Source organism: Syngnathus scovelli, chromosome 14, assembly GCF_024217435.2.
Source record: "Syngnathus scovelli strain Florida chromosome 14, RoL_Ssco_1.2, whole genome shotgun sequence".
NCBI classification, from domain to species: Eukaryota; Metazoa; Chordata; class Actinopteri; order Syngnathiformes; family Syngnathidae; genus Syngnathus; species Syngnathus scovelli.
The window spans coordinates 7,976,165-7,993,441 of NC_090860.1; the positions used below are offsets into that span (position 1 = coordinate 7,976,165).

Genomic DNA, 17,277 nt, shown 5'->3' on the forward strand with positions numbered 1-17,277 from the left:
ATAACCAAGATAATATGAGTCGTTGCCATTTAAAGCACAACCACAATGGAGTCTAATCAGATAAAAAGCATCAAAACACCCAATCATCAGTGCAACTTCATTCAAAAGCCATAATCCTTCATAGCAGAGCCAGCAATGACATTAATAAAGCAGAGTGAAATGGCGCCGGCACAAGTTATGTTGTTATGACTTTTTGACAACTGATGCCCAGTCAGTAATGCAGCGTAAAACAATTTGTTTTACTCACTAATTAAGTTGCTTATTAATGTTTTGTTGATATAGTGGAGATTGTTGTTAATAAAACTGAATAATGAAGCGGGAGTTATGCATGTACTTATTACACACACAGGCGCAGACACGCACAAAACGTATTGCTTTGCCTCCTCTTTCTCTCCCTCCAACTCGAACAAGCATATTAATGAAAGTGTCTTAACTTGTGATGAAGAGTTAGAATGTGGAGGCTTTAGTAATCAGATATGTTCTAACCACATTAGCTCTCCTGTGTGTGTCTCCCAAGCTGGCTGAGCATTGATCTAATTCAAAGTGAGTGTAGTAAAGCCGCTAAGACGCGCCAAATGTTACGCACAGCTCCACACTTTATCACTATTTATGTGGTGCAGGGAATACTTTAAAATATTTTCTTATTAATCATGTCCCAGCAATCAGTTCCGCTTTCCGTCTTTGCCACCTTAATCGAAATTCTCGGCACGATGGTTGGCACGAGCGTTGGCAAAACTACTGTCCCAGTTTTCATTAGCGTCAATCACGTCGGTAAGGAGGAAGAGGAGGAGGGAGGAGGCCTGACATCAGCATCTCACGCAAGACATTTTGCCCCGCCTCATCACATTGAATGACAGCGCTGAGGCGCGCTGATATGTCGCTCAACGGCTCGGTGGGGCGGAGAGGTGGCCGGATGATGAGGGAGGCCAGTCTGGAATGGCATGGACATGCACGAGTGTGTGCAAACACACACATCTTAAATCTACACTCATTTTATTGAAGCCTTGCACTAAATTATCCCACCCTCATAGACACATTCCCTTCCGTGTTTGAGCAACTTCTATAATATATCAAATCAACCAATGAACATGAATTGAAGACGATTTTAGGTACACTGACTAATTCATTTTCAAAAGATTGGTTTTAAAGCAACTCAGCCTATGTGATAATATCAAATAATCCTTTTTTTAATTAAATCCTATGAAAAACTGAAAATATCTGGAACGTTTTTGTGGAAATTTACTAGAGATGTTCCACACTACTGATTCCAATTTGGAAGGTTAGTCCATGTAATACGCCAGATAATCAATTTAAAAGAAAGAAGGAACATTAGCCGTACATGAAGTGCTCTGTGTGATCTGCATTGCTGGATTTAGAGAGGATACAAAGCAAATTCTTGAACCATTGAAAAGATGAAAAGAAATGGAATAATCTGAATCAGCTTTTGTTATGACCGAGACGCATCAAAGTCTCGATATGCTAAATTGATGCGCTACAGTTTTATATGGTGTGAGTTCGGCAGCTCTACCTGGTGTGTTGGCGCCAGCAGTGGGGCCACTGGCGGGGGAGATGGGCCCCGAGCCCGAACGAGACTGTTGGGACTGAGTGGAGCCAGCAGGTGAGCCCACAGGGGAGGGTGAAGGTCCGCTCCTCTGGCTATGAAGGTGTGGCGAGGCGTGGGGAGAGAAAGGCGACTGTCTCTGGGTGCTGGCGCCTCCTTGCTCTCCTTGGGTACTACTGCTGCTGACGGCTGATACCAGACCAGCTTCCGTCCCCGTGGGGAGGTCATCTATCGAGCCAGACAAATCCTGCAAAAGAGGAACAAAACATTAAATAAAGGTAATGCAACCATTAAGAAAATAAAAATGCATGGCCATGAACAGCCGCAAGATTACCCAGTCGATAGCCTCCATTGCACGGCAGGCTGGGAATTAGTTTTTGGTTTCCGCCCTCTGGAGGAAAACTAACCTTATTCTTTAAATGTGTGATAACGTGGGCTTATATAATCGGTATAGTCAATAGTTTGGAGCTGGTGGAAAAGTCATTCAAAGTTGGGACATTTTAAAGACAAGGAATAGCTCCTCTCTTATGTTCTGCAATGTCTGAATTGGATTTTTTTTCTCCCCCAGTGAGTTAATACTACAAAGTTCATACATTCGACGAGACACTTTCAGGACAGCAACAAGGAATCGGTCACTGTTGAAGCTGACATTGCCTGTCTCACCCCCTCCCCTAAAAAAAGCATACAGTAACATACCAAAAAAAAAAAAAAAAACTACACAAATAATATTTTCTTAAAGGCTTAAATACAACATGGCTCATGCACCTAATGCACATATTTTTATGATGTAGAAGGAAGGCTGGAAAACCTGGAGAACATCTACCCAAGCACATGGGAATATGAATATGAATATGCACACCTCACACAGGAGGCGAGAGCTGGGATTCGAACAACATGCCTCCGAATTGTGAGGCAAATGTGCTAACAACTCGTTCACTGTCCTACAAATTGGAACATAATTATGTAAATTTAATTACATTCAATCGAGCAGAAAAAAAAACATAACAATATTCATTGGAACAGGCTCTAATAAAATGACAGTTTTGATTGCCTGTGGTGAGCAGAGAGCACCGTGTTTGTGTGATTGTCCTTAGTAGTGCTTTTATCTCAATCCAGGGAACCCTCATAAATATTGTGCAGAAGTATTTGGGAATGTCCACGAGTGGCAACAGAACAGCAAAAGTGCTAGAATGTGAGGAAAAAAATAGATGGGATGAGATTTGACGGCTGCCCCCTTAACACACGCAGACACACTTGAAACACACACACATTTTCCGACTGACAGCTGAGCCTGAGCTTAAATTTGAGGGGGAAGTCACCTATGAGTGAGCCTGGTTTCCTGGCTAGTACTCGCTGAGGGAGGTGGAGTAGCGGGTGAATGCCAGCTGATGCGACCTGCTAAAACAAGCTCGCTGACCCTTCAGTCTGATTCCACCTGAGACACATGCCCACATTGTGACACCGGCCAAGATCAGTTTGTCACCTTTTTCTTTTCTTTTTTTTTTTTTTTTTTTTTTTTTGAATCATCATACTCTATCCTTGTTGCTACGGTTGTGCTCTTATGCAAAGTACTTTCTCTGCAGGAACGGTTGTTTTAAAGTGCTCTATGAATAAAGTAGTTGAGTAGCAAATCTGCCTTTAACAAAACAGAAGAAAAGGCCTTATCTATCATTTTATAAAATGACACAACATAACCTTGCCTTAAGTCAGGAACAGATAGTATTTCAAAATAGAAGTAGTGCATTGTATTGCATCATACACTCTCATGTAGTAAATAAAATATCGCATTTTAGCATGATAAAGTGCAGTTCTATACCTCTAACAATTACAATTATGAAATTAATAGCTTTTAGACAATGTTAATTAAAACGGGAGCTTCGACTTGACATTAAAGCTACCCATATTAAGGTCATCATTATTATTTACGTTGGGGTTGTTATAATATTTTTTGGACTATAAAGTGCAATAAGGCACGGTCTCTATTTTTGGAAATTTCCATATATAGGGCAAATTGGCATACCTGATTATAAGGCTATTTTTGACAAAAATAATTTTAATTGTGCTTTATCTTCCCAAAATATTGTAAAATTTTAATATATGGTAGACATCCCAAAGATGATGATTATTATTATTATTTTGTTGACTCGAATCACGTTTCACTAATCAATTTCCGTTCAGACTCCCTCGAATCAACATAAGACAACTGTCAGTGCATTGGCTGTGATACAGCACAAGGACTCGTTTTGTATTCATATTGTAGCGTTGTCATTTCTGTTTTAACAGAAGCGCCTTTCCGTCCGCGTCTGCTTGTTGTGGTTAATGCGATCTCAACGGCGAAACACAAAGCTTTTGTTTTGCATCATACCGCTGTGATGAGTGCCCACCCGCTCTGCCAGCCTGTCGTCTGGCATCATCTACCCTTGCACACAAGGGGCACCTGCTTGCATCTTTTCCTGTCTCGCCCTCGTTACCGCTCCCTTTCCCAGCCAATCAGGTCAACCGTTTGTCTGAGCGGAGCAAGCAGTCTCCTAAAAAGACTGGAAGTTAGTTTTCCAATCAGCAGTCGCTCGCTTGAATGCTGCCTTACACAATACAGGTTACCATGACAGCCAGCGTCTCCATGGTGATGGCTTTTCCAAATAGAGTAACCATGAGCTAGCGTGATCCGCGGCCTGGTTGTTAACCCATGGGCTAATCATGTGAATGGATGGGAATAATTGCATTTCGCCTAATTGGGTGCTGTTGCCAGCTTTTCCTGTGCCAGTTTAGGGGTGGGGAAATGCGTATCAGTAATTTGTTTAGTGGCTCGTTTGGATTATACACACACTTGAGCACAGCTGTGTGGCCCAAGACCAAAAAAGTAGCAGGACTACTACAATAAAAGGGTGGTAAACCTTAACACCCTTTGACTATATAAATGCTCATTCTAAATACGTCCATTATATTAGTGAAACAGCATCATGAAAAAAAACGACAGTGGTTCTTCATTTAATGTTTTCCAACCCACATCCTTTACATTTAATCCTTGTCACGGGCCACAGATTTTTGTGTCTACTGCAGTCACACAAGCCAGCCAGCCAGCCAGCCAGCCAGCTAACCATCCAAACAGACATGTGGTTGCAGCATCCAAACGCCCGACAATCGGCAGCACCGATCCAAAGTGGCCCAAATCCAATTTGTTTGGCTCTAGGCTGCAAATTGCTCTGTGTATTGAGTCTCCAAATAGCTGTCAACCTCTCCTGCTTGGCGTCCTGTACCGCTTAATTCACTCCTGGAGCATGTAATTGTCATAATAAGAAAAATATCGAGGTGATAATAGCAAGTTACTTTGAGATGGCCACCGCCCACAAACACACACACACGCACACACACTGTACGTAATGGCCCAAGACTTCAATTGACACATTTCACACAACATTGGAGAGGCAGTTGCTCGTGACCCTTCACCTTGCTGGCATTGGCACCTGCCTACAATGACTGTATGTGTGTGTGTCTGCACTCTATGGGCGTTTGTGACATACACACAATGAGGCTGGCTGGGCTGTCACAGAGAGACATGCTTGGCTACTGATGCGGCCAAGGGGGACAGATGAAGTGTGCGTGTGTGTGTGCGTGTGTGTGTGTGTGTGTGCATGCGTGCACGTCTGTGCCAAATACTTGAGATTTCAGTGCATATTGCACAATCCACTCTATTTATGTTTAGGGTGCCAAAGACAATCATACAGTATGGTCCACAAGTATTTTTACAATGACTGAATATTTAAAAAGAATTCTGCAGTCATCCATTTGATGTAATTGTCTTTCATAAAATGAGACTAATTAAAGGAAAATAAATGAAATATTTTTAATAGCCAGGTCAGGCACCTGATCTCAACCCAAGTGTATACAGAAAAGACAAAGTGCATTGCCTTCTACAGAAGCTACTGAAGAGAACTTTTCCAGAGTTTATATTATTACTGATCTCCTTTTATGTATCCATAGGACCCGTTTTGTCTGGGTCAAAAGTAAAAGCACATTATAATGTTACATACACACAGTGGTACTCAATAGATGTACAGAAATAAGACCTCTGTGGACACAGAGGTGCGCTTTATTCTTTGTTTCTCTTCTCTGGGTAAATATGATGATGTGAAATGTAATTAAGTCCAACAGCTATGCTTGGTAGGCCTGAGGGACAACTCTGCTCATTGCAGCAATGCACACATTTGTCGGCTCCGGACGCCGTGCTTTCCATCTTTACTGTGCTGTGGAGACTGAGGGGAAAGGCTATTATAAAGATGTTTATTCATCCTCCGCCCAACTGTCGTCGGAGGCAAAATCCAAATAAAAGGCCATGCAAATGAATCCGAATGGACTTCTTAATGTGCGTTTGTGAACGTGTATGTGCGTAAGGTTTTTAATGCAGCAACTGAACTAGCCTTCACTAAGTGCTATTAAGTGGGAAAAGAGAAGAAAAAAAGGAACTGGATAGCATTTTAATCCGCATTATTCATAAAATAATGTTTTAATGCCATTCAGCAGTTTTGTTGTGAAACAATTAGATGTGATATGGGTAAATACTGATGCTTGTTGAAAATTGTTCAGAAAAAGATTAGTAGAATGAATCAATGAAATAATGCAATTTTGCGTTCTGTGGAAAGTGTGTGTGAGTGTGTGTGTGCTTGACAATTTACAGCTCAATGCTACAATGCTTATATATAATCTCATAAAGTGATATAAAAAGTCTCCATATCCCTGTTAAAATGCCATTTTTATTTGGCGCATTTAGTGACAGACAACCTTTACAGAGGGAAAGTGGCGTTTTCTCTTATGAATACAATTTAACTTAATGCATGAAATGTTTTGTAAAAAAAAAAAAAAAGATTACACACTCTTTTCTCCTTTCTGTATTTATGAAACTCAAACTCAGAACAACACGTTAAGAGTGTCTAAAATATAAAAAAAATCTGGCCAAACAATCTCTAAACAACAGCACAACAGTGGGAAAGCAAAGCAACAATTGAAATGTCAAGGAATGTTGTTGGCAGGGGCAAACATTTGTGTGTGCTCAGGATTTGGACGGACTGAGATAATCTGTTTGTAATAGTAACACTAACTCCTTGGCACAAGCTGTTATTGTTTGTTGTAAGATAGCGGGCTAACGGAGCGATAAGCGCTGAGGCACTTAAAACTCTTGCCAGTGTGATGCAGGGTGGGCTACTTTGAAAGGGTCACGTGTGGCCCCATAACCCTGCAGACACTCAAATCTGGTGCTGCTTGTCTCCAAACGAGAGATTAATGTTGAATTTTTCTGATTCTTCCTGATAATATGGCAAGTAGGAGGAGTTTTAAGACCCAATTGCATACAACATGCAGTATGTTCAGCTTGGATTTGCCAATTTCATTTTTTTCATCATTTAATTCTAATTTACACAAAAAGTAAAAAAATAAATAAATAAATATATAAAAATATACATATATAATAATATATATAATACAATATATATAAAAGTATTAAATAAACAATAAAAATAAAAAATATATTTTCTGACATATATTGATGGGATTATAGTATATGGCATACAGCCACCCATTCTAAGCCTCCCCACGCACCCGAGAGAACTCCAGACACGATGCAGCATCAAATGTGGGAGATGGAAGGAAAGAACAAAATAAAGAGCCCAAATTCCTCATTTCTAATTCAGCTGCTCGTTCAGTTTAACCTCTCTCTTCTCAGCAATTAACGCACACGCCACATCCTTCACGCTGCGTACAGCCGAGGCTAAATAATGCAAGGGGCATCCAGCACCCGCATCCTTTATCATCCCAAATGACACCCATTTGCATATCTCCCCAGTCAATTAGAGTGCAGCGGAATAATCAGCCCATAATTGGGGGAGAGTGTCTGTAATCACCACCCTTGGCACACCGACAGGGCCATTTGGAAGAGCGAGGGTGGGGGGAGAGGTTGGATGACTTGGTTGTATGTGACACTCCATCTAACTGCAGTCTTAACTTCAAACTAATACATTTGAACACGCAGGTTAACTTCCCTCGTCTTATGTACGCTCTCCTCCTTTGTGCAGTCGCTTCTATTTCCCTATAAATATTAAAAGCATTCCTATTCTGTTCAAAAGGTCAAAAAAATTGTCACCGTGTACGCTGTTGAAAATTCTCTTTCTCTCTGTTTAAATAAAAAAGTATGAAAGCGTGGAAAATGGCATTCAGGTCAATAGCGCCGCTTTGAAAATAAAGCTCAAGAGTTTAAGATTGACAGAAATAATACAAAAAAATTTTTTTAGAAGGACATGACATTTGAACAGTTCTAAAACTCAGTGCTTTGGTAAAAAAAAATATAAAAAATAAAATCTCAAATACTTTTGAGGAATCTTTTTCTAGGTTTTTTAGTTGTATATATTTTTCCCATGTCTGGATTAAAACAAAAAAATGTCTCCACTGCATCAGGTGAACAAAAGCTGTGCCAAACAAACAATATGATTGACTTTTAACGCAATTTCGATCTCTTTGTATGTCTTGACATGTGAAGAAATTGACAATAAGGCAGACTTTGACCTCCCATTATTTAGCTATTGTGGCTCTTGTCCCTCAGTGTCTAAAAGGCAATTATTAAATAAATACCAATTCAATCACAATTAACGACTAATTTTTCCCCATTGGCCGATTACAGGAAATTCTTTGACTGTCTAAAGCTATATAAACCATTACTGTTAAATACACAACAAAGGGAAAAAGTTAGTAATAGTCAAGGAATACAAGAAAGGCCGCAGATGCACCGGGGGGAAAATTCCCCCACTAGTCCCTTTTAGAAGCAGACAATCAAAGTCGTTTTATGAGAAGTTTTCCGGGCAGCTTTGAAGCACAATTTCTGCACAGCCTTTGGATTTCCTGCTCAAAGAATGACCGTTTTTTTGTGAGACAACATTTGCTTTAATACACCCCCGTTCCTCAGAGGCTTTGGTGGCGTTCTCTGAACATGGTGACTGAAAGGATGAACTGAGAAAAGGAAGGTGAGAGAGAGAGAAAGAGAGAGAGAGGAATGATGTAGAGAGTCGGGTGCGCTGGAGGTGTGTTGAAGTGTGTGCAGGAGCAGAAAAAAACCCGGCAAGGTTAGTTCCCACCTGTAGTGCTATCCTTTTGTGTTCTCACAGTTGCTTTTCGTGTTTACTCAAATCTCTTTAATGTCCACCGTAACACATGGCAGCCACTTAATGCATAAAGTGGATATTTTTCCATCTCAAAGGTAGCTTGGTGAAATGGTGGGAAGGCAGCCAAAGATAGCAAAAGAGGTGAAAGTAATAATTAGATTTAAGACCTCAACTGGATTTTTGAATATGAGGGGCACAAACTTGAGATAAGAGGGTTGATTATTGCTGTTTACAATTTCTAACATGGAAAAAGTGATTTTTTTGCTTTATTTATTTATTTATTTATTTATGCTGATTTTTTGGACTCAAAACAAAATCTGCAATGTTTTAGATGTATATAACATTTTTTTGTGTATATTTTTCTCAGCAATGTTTTGGTAATACTAATAACTAATTACTTATTATCATTCATTAATTAAATTAGATTTTTTGCTGATTTTTTAAAATATTTTTTGGACTCAAAACAAAATCTGCAATATTTTAGATCTATATTAATTTTGTTTGTTTATATTTTTTCAGCAATGTTGTGGTAATACTAACAACTGATCATTTCAATTGCGTTATGAACTTTTGAAAGCATTGTAACTATATACCAAACTGAAAAAGTGTCTTTAAAAACAAGAATATTGTTAAACATTTCCCACTGTTCACAGAGGGAGAAAATATTGATTTCTTTTTAAGGGGATGCCTTTCACTGTTTAATCCCTCATTCCATGACTCCGGGGATCTGTGGCATTTCTTGTCAGCCAGCCAACCTCGTGTATGTATCACTGTCAAAATGACTGATCAGAAGGAGGGAGGCGGGTAGGGAGCAGAGGGAAGGGAAGGGAAGGGGGGAGACTCAGCTTGACTGGAGAGATGCTAAACTCCCCCCGCTGCTCCCATTGGACATGCCTGTCAGCGTGTCCGCCTCAGTAATCCATCAGCTCCCGCTGCTGATCAATAATGTGATCGGTGGAATTCTGAGACATACCTTGTAGAGAGATATGTGCAGGCGGGGGGAAAAAATGAAAATTAACGACTGACTTTGACCTTCAACTGGCATAAAGTTAAACTCAAGACTGTCCACAGGCATATTTTGTCTTCATTTTTTTGATATATGTGATGTTGTACATAGAGTGAACTGCAATTATATAGCAGGAAAATACAACCTTTCAACTGTTGGGTTAAAACTAATCCAACATGTTTTACATTAGCTCATTTATTTCATATTATTTTAATTAATCAGCTGAGTAATCGGTTGTCTGATTTTTATAGTGGTAAATATCTGAAGCTGCCCTCACAAAATAATCCAAATCAGTCAGGCCCTAATTTTTACATCCAACTATTTATTCCATAAACTTAAACAATTAAAGAATTAACTTAAATAATTTACAAATTGAGTGGAGAATCAGCCCTTTTAGGGGAGCTGACAAATACACACACACAATCAGTGTTGCTAAATTTAACAACTCAGCAAAGACTCAATTACAAAGAAAGAAAAATTACACATAAAAATTAGAGTATACCAGTGGAATCACTCCTTTATGAGAATTTAGCAGGAAGGAATAGAAAAAGTTAAACACTTAAACTATAAAGTCATTAAATGTGCAAGCTGCCATACCATCACCTGCATTTATTATATATTTTTTCCAAATCCCCATTTTTATTTTTTAAAGATAATGGAAGTTATGCTAAATGCTATTCACATAACATGAATTAAAATGAAAGTTTCTGAATGTCTTCTAATAACTAATGTTTGCCATTTCGGAACAAGCTCTGTGATTATTGCAATCCCTTTTATTTCCAATTGCAATTTTAATTTCAAGTCCTAACATTTTTTAATTTTTTTAAAGTGCATGTTTATTTGGGATTTGCCCAAATCCACCAGATATAGCGCAAAACAAATTTCCATGGATGAAACAAAATGATCAATTAGTATATGCCACTTGTACATCCAGCCATTTTTCCACTTGGGCATTTGACAGTTATGAGGTCAATAAATCACCAAAAACATCTACACACACACACACACACACACACACGCGCACACACACATGCACACTGGCGTCAGTCCACAGTTGCAAGTGTTTAAACTAACTTTTAAATGGTGAAAATAAATTAGGCTCACCATCAAAGAGACTTTTCAAAAGCTATTTCTTCTATTGGAGTTCAAACAGCAGCCTGCTTGGTAAACAGGCATGGGGAATTCGCGTTGGAGATACAAACAGTTGGAGGTTCACCACAACAAAGACGGAGGGGAAGCAGCGGAGGGCTGTAATTCATCACACACTCCACAAAGCAAATGCGACTGACTGTCCATGAGTACAGAAACGAAAGAAAAAATACTTTCTAATTGGAAAACCTGTCCCCTTTACACAACAGTTTCTTCCCCCTTTTTCCAATTTCTTGCTTCTCAATGTGACTGGATGCCCTTGCCCTGCTCTTTGTTCTTCATTAAAATAATTCACTGTTAGTTATTACGGGCCCCCAACTTAAATTAGAAGACAGATGGAGCTGTAGAAGGAAAGGGTGAGGAAAGGCGGGAACCTCTGGGTCTTGAACAGCAGACAAACTCAGACAATGGCCTTGCTACACAAGCACCTCCAGCACAATTTCATTTGTCTGGAATTCAGCTGAAGATAGAAAATGTTGTGAAGTGGCAGACATAAGCCCGCCCTCTCCAGTGAACAATCATTAGTTATGCATGAGACAAACCGGTGACATAAAGTCACATGGCGTGCTGAGCATAGTGGGTAAGGCGGGAGGACTCTGTCTCCTATGCCAGTTTATTGACAGCCTCGGCTCTCCCTCGACTGTCTCCGGGTTTTTGCAATTACAATCAAACAGCAGCATGCAGGCCCTTAAGCACTGACTGACAGCTTGGATTAACCCAGACGTGGGGATGCTGTGTACCGTTGTGTGTGTGCGTGTGTGTGTGTGCACGCTCGCACGTCTCCTTGTCTGTCAGGCTGTCCGTCTACATGTGTATTGCTTTGTATGTGCAGCATGTTTCAGCGTCACGTTGGATGTGTGTCTCCGCCTGTCTAGCGGTTGATTTTGTGTGTGTGTGTGTGTGTGTGCACAGCATGTTTCTATTTAATCGTGCGCTGAAGGTTTGTGAAGGGCAGGAAAGACGCCCGTACATGAAAACTGTGGAATTTCAAAATCCCACTGTGTGATCATTAGTGTAAGATGAAAGTGGGAAATGTATCCTCAACTAATTATTTGGGGAAAATTAACAATATCCTAATTATTGGATTAATCAATGACTAATCGAATAGCAAATTAATCAACAACAGTTTTAATAATCGAGTATTCATTTTGAGCCATTGTTTTCTTTATAACGGTCCAAATCCTCTGAGTATTCTGATTTCTGGAGTCCTTCATGAAAGAAGACTCATCATCTTTTGTGTTCAATCAAAAGAAGACATTTGCAAACATCTGTTTTTATTTGAACGGCAATAACGGAATCACTTTCAAAAAAGGTTGCTAAGTACAACATCAATTCCTCTCATGTGACGTTGCTCAATTGTTGTTGAAGGAAAATGTGGATAATTTGGGTTTGTTTATTAGTAGTAGAGAAAAAAATCTTGTTCACAATTTCAATGACATATGTCTTATGGTTGTTCGTACATTACAACAAAATGATACACTGATGCACATTGCCAGGTGACAACACACTTGCAGATTTCAGATTGAAATCGAAATCTCATACACACTCGAGATTTAACGTCACTATTATGCCGTCAAGTGCGATGCCTGCAAATCCCCCCTCCCTATAGTCGACGTACAAAGTGTTGATGAACAAAAACATGCCCGTCAATTTTGTCCAAATGAATTTGAGTCGCTCCGCCGTGTGCTGCGTGGGATTGTTTCTTTAACACTCCCTCTGTGAGACCCCCGACATCATCCATCACAGATGACAAACATGACATGACAACTCTGCTTGGGAGGAGGCTCTACACACTTGCTAGGGAATGAATCAAGACTAGATAACACGTTCAAAGTCCTTTTCTTTCTCAGAGACTGACAAGCTAACGTATGCGCTGCGAAAGAAAATAAAACATTGCCATGAGAGATGGAGTCGTATAATTACAATTGGTTTTATTCAAATTCAACTGACAGCAACCTTGGGCTCAGAGTTGCATTTTAATTGTGATAAAAATGGGATCATTTAGAGGCTCCTTTTCAACGTAACATTTGGAAACCCTCTGATAAGGAGATGGAACCGCAGCAAATGAGAGCGGCAACATCAAATATCATCTTAATTCCATCTACGAATAAGCGCGCAACACACACACACACACTGATTCATCACTCATATCAATATCAGAGGCGTTTGCATATTCACACCGTGACTGGAGATGGAAAGTCATCCCAGATGCCCTCTCCCTATACCAGACATGATGAAGCGAACACCAGCTAACCAAGCAGAACGTCCTCGCCGAGGTTTCGAGTCAGTGGCTGTGTGTGCGTGTGTGATGTAAGCCCGTAGAAAGGAGAGGTGACAGCGGCGTGTGGATGATCTAATAAAAGAGGAAGAAGAAGCGGCGTGTGATGGCAAGGCATGCGGGCTCAAAAGGCAACAACTTTTGCTAAAACACACACGCCTGCCTGACGCATAAAACACACGCGCGCACGCTCTTCTGCGTGATCGACACTTTCATAGTGTCGAAGCTGAGGTGTTGGGATATAAAAAGCCGCGCTGATATGATTTAATGGCCAAGTCTTATTATAAGACTGTCGCTGGGCCCGGTGTAATCTGGCTAACGCTGCAGGGCACAGCTCTGACAAACACACACTCACATGTGCACAAACACACACACACACTACAATGCTCCCCCAGCAGATAATATTGCTATGTGCTACATTGCTATTATAAGATAGAGCTGTTTGCCACAGTGATACGTCGCCTATAAGACTGTCATTTTGGGGAGGGAGTGATTTATGGCTGCGAGGCATGAGAAATAAAGACAGATTATTTTTATTCATGTGTCTTCAGAGGCCAACTTCATTTCTGTTGTTATTTTTATACCGAGGAATCATCAGAGGAATCACGTTGTGGGCAAAACACACATATATATTGGACCAGCCAATCCAGAATACAATAGAGCTCATGACACAGATTTTGAATCTAAAGTTAATAAAATAACATCTCACTACTCGGTGTCATCCAGTTTTTAAGAGGGACTGAATTGCTATTAATTATAAATAGCAGAGCAGCTGTCTTAAAATATATGACATACCTATGAGGGTATTAGACAATGCGCTGTTATTGCCTCTCCTGCCTCTTTTAATATCTGCACCCTGACTGCAATCACAGGCCTAATAATGGCTTCTCATTATGTGGTGTGCGCGTGGTGGGGGGAATTGTGGGGGCTTCAATCTCTACGCTCAAAAGCCACAGATGACTCCCTGTTAAAAGTTAATTTGATTTCAGACATTTACGGAATGAGGCTGTAAATTTAAGCTCTCGGGGTGCACCTATTGGTGAGCTCCGATAATTGAGATATTTGATCTTGATATTTGATTCTATGTCAGCAATTCATTATGGCAATACAAGTGAGCAGATAGAAAGAAAAAAAAACGATGCGAGATGACAAGGATTGGTTTGGTTTGCAACTGTGATGCAGGTGAGGATGGAGCAGAGCTGTTGTTCCCCAGCTGTAATATGAAAAACCATCAGGAGATGGCGCTGTCCTTGTTGTGAGCAAGGCAGGGAACGTGATACTAGAGCTACATTGCTTCACAATGCTGCATTGTCCAATTAAAAAAAAAACACTACAAGGATAGGGAAAAACATTTAATTATTCTTTTAATCCCCTAAAATTGACTTTCTTTATTTCTCAGTGCAGAAATAATCTTATTTTGGTCATGGAAAATACATACAATATTTTGAATGGACTTGAATCTTTTTTAAGTATAACAAATGCAGCCTATGTTGTGTAATTCACGCATGAAGAGAAATCCAAATGTTCCATTTCAATTCTAGTGCTAATTACATTAAATTTGGAAGATGGACTTTTATGGACACATCACTGATCATATCAGACAACTGAGTCAAAGTCAGAATGCTGTGTGCAGCAAAACAACAATTAACTAATAATTGCATTTCCATTGTTTTAGGTGTTACCCTTCTTGCCTCTCTGCTTCCTTATCCAAAACCTCAAGCATCATCTTCTATCTACTGGCACTTACTATCCTGCTTTCCTCCCAGAGTTTGTAATGAGGAAGGTCTCCACCTGACTTTCGAACTTCCTCTGTCTCATACACATTTTCCAGTCGCTCCCACCCCCACCCCCCATGAGCCCTCAACCTCCCTTTTACCCTCTCTTCCCTCCTTCATGGCCTCTGTCTTAATTTCACAAGGGAATCATTTGACAGATATTGCCCTTGAAGAGGCAGCCTGTGCCTAGCCACTGAGAGCAAAGGGGGGGTAGGAAGAGGGGTGATGGAGGAGGAGAAGTGACAGAGAGCGAGAGAATGAACGGGGGTGAGGAGGAGGAGGGTAAAAGTTATTAAGTGGATGTGAAAATGCAGCGCAGCCAAAAAGGTTAAGTCTGGAATAGGAAATTAAAACTTGCATCGCTTTTGGCTTTAAATAGATTTGGTTTCATTACGGGCGCCAGGGCCAGTTAGAGTCAAATCCCTCTGCAGAGAGAAGAAAGCGAGAGAGGGAGGAAGGAGCGAGGGTGACATGGGAACGGAGGAGGGCGACGGAACAATAGGATAACGGAAGGAGGCCGACTATCATGCAGTTCACATTCATTTCCAATCTCAGCCTGTTTTTCCCCAAACCCCCGTCCACAAGCCAGTGAATACCAATTCCGCACATCCATTTAATGCTTCGACTACAAGTGGAAGTCAAGGCCGCTGCCTGTCGCGCATACAAAGAACGCCGGCAGCGTCGACTAACAGGTGCGCCACATTGTTGCTCTATCGCTCTGTTCTTATTTGCATTGACATTTCACGATTCTCATTTTCTGACCCTGAAATGAATGTAAGCTGCGCGGAGACGCATGTGCATGCAGCCGAGAAAAGCGCTAAACGACCGCCTGGTATACACGAAAAATATGCGAAGGACGACCATTTTTTTTCATTCTCATACTTCTAGTGGCTTTAGTGGTTTGTTGGAAGGAAAACTTCTCATCATTCACACTCTCGCCATTACACAGGCTGACCGTCACACAGCTCTGTTTATTGCTTTTGCGGTCTCCCGGGGAAAAAGTAAGAGCCCGAGAAAAGGGAAAGCATGATGAAGTCAGTGAAATCGACAGAAGGAAAGGGAGAGAGGGGGAATTAAAGAATTAGAGATGAACAGACATGCCAAGGAAAAAGGAAGCAGATGGAGAAGTGGGACAAGTGAGAGCTTCGCATTTGCCACCACTAACTGTGCGAAAATAAAAGCATGAACCCAAACATTTTAGCTAGTGGCCATTTTCATGTGAAGAGATATTTTCGGGGACTGAAATACAACAAACGACAGGATAATTGTTATAGGAAATAAAAAAAAATGATACTATATATTCTGAGTTTGGATAATTTGTGTATAGTATGTTGGAAGAATTCAAGACCCAGCAGTTTAAAAACGACCTCACACCCCCAAGTCCCCAGTTTGTCTGACGAGACGATAAAAAAAAAAAAAAGAGCGTAGTTCCCACCACTGTCTCCTTCAGAGGAAAAGCAATTTGCTATTCATCCTCTCCAAAGAATAGGCGGTAAATACTTGATGAGCGCGATGTGAGCGAGTCTAGCGACTGTAACACACCGTACAAAACAGAAATACACAGCGTATTGTTTCAGTTGTGCGAGATGAAGAGTTCATTTCCAAATGAATGACAAAATTAAGAATATGTTCCACTTGCATGATTGGCATACGTTGGGCTGCAAATTAACATTTGAGTGGGTTATGTTCTCCTCCTTCGTGGCTTACTGCTGCATAGCGAAATGTGTTGGCTCATTGTAGCAGAACACACTTCATGTTCCTCAAAGCGAAGGAGAGAGGAGACTAATACTTTGTTGCACAAGGCTCGAGCAGACACTTTAGAACTTGCATCGGATCACCCAAGCGGAAATGAAAAGTAGTCCAAGCAAGTTAATATGCAGCTTCACTGTAAAACTTAAATATCGAGACTCTTCTCTACGGTTATGTAGGATATGACTAAACTCTTATAGCAGAGACCACGAATCTGTGTGACAAATTCTCAAAGCTGTTTTGGAAAAGTGGAATGATTTGATTTGGTTTGACTCAGTGGGATTACGATTCACAGTTTTAAGGCCACTCTAATAAAAGATGATTTGGTACGTATCATGATATATTTTAAGGTTCAACTATTTGATTAGTTTCAAATTGAAATCCAAAATGATTTTCCCATTCAGTTTTGTTACGCAACATATGTACACATGCTGGGAACAAAAAAACCCAACAATACTCAGACTTCTGAGGAAGTCAAGGAATGCCTTTCTAGATATTTCGGGACATGAAAATCAATACTCTCAAGCCAAAATTAAAAACTTCAATACGATTGTATGCTTTTTTTTCCACAATGACTCATATTTTTGTCTTTTAGGACTAGTAAAACACGCACA

At 40.4% G+C, this 17,277-nt stretch overlaps 1 protein-coding gene across 2 annotated transcripts in view; it reads right to left on the reverse strand.

The window, feature by feature from the left end:
- The window catches only part of arid1b (AT-rich interactive domain 1B), a 130,434-nt gene that overhangs the window by 40,148 nt on the left and 73,009 nt on the right, over positions 1-17,277 (reverse strand). For both annotated transcript variants that reach the window (XM_049740558.2, XM_049740559.1), the window contains one exon: positions 1,529-1,808. In XM_049740558.2, the coding sequence (XP_049596515.1) occupies positions 1,529-1,808 (280 nt within the window). The remainder of the gene's footprint in view (positions 1-1,528; positions 1,809-17,277) is intronic.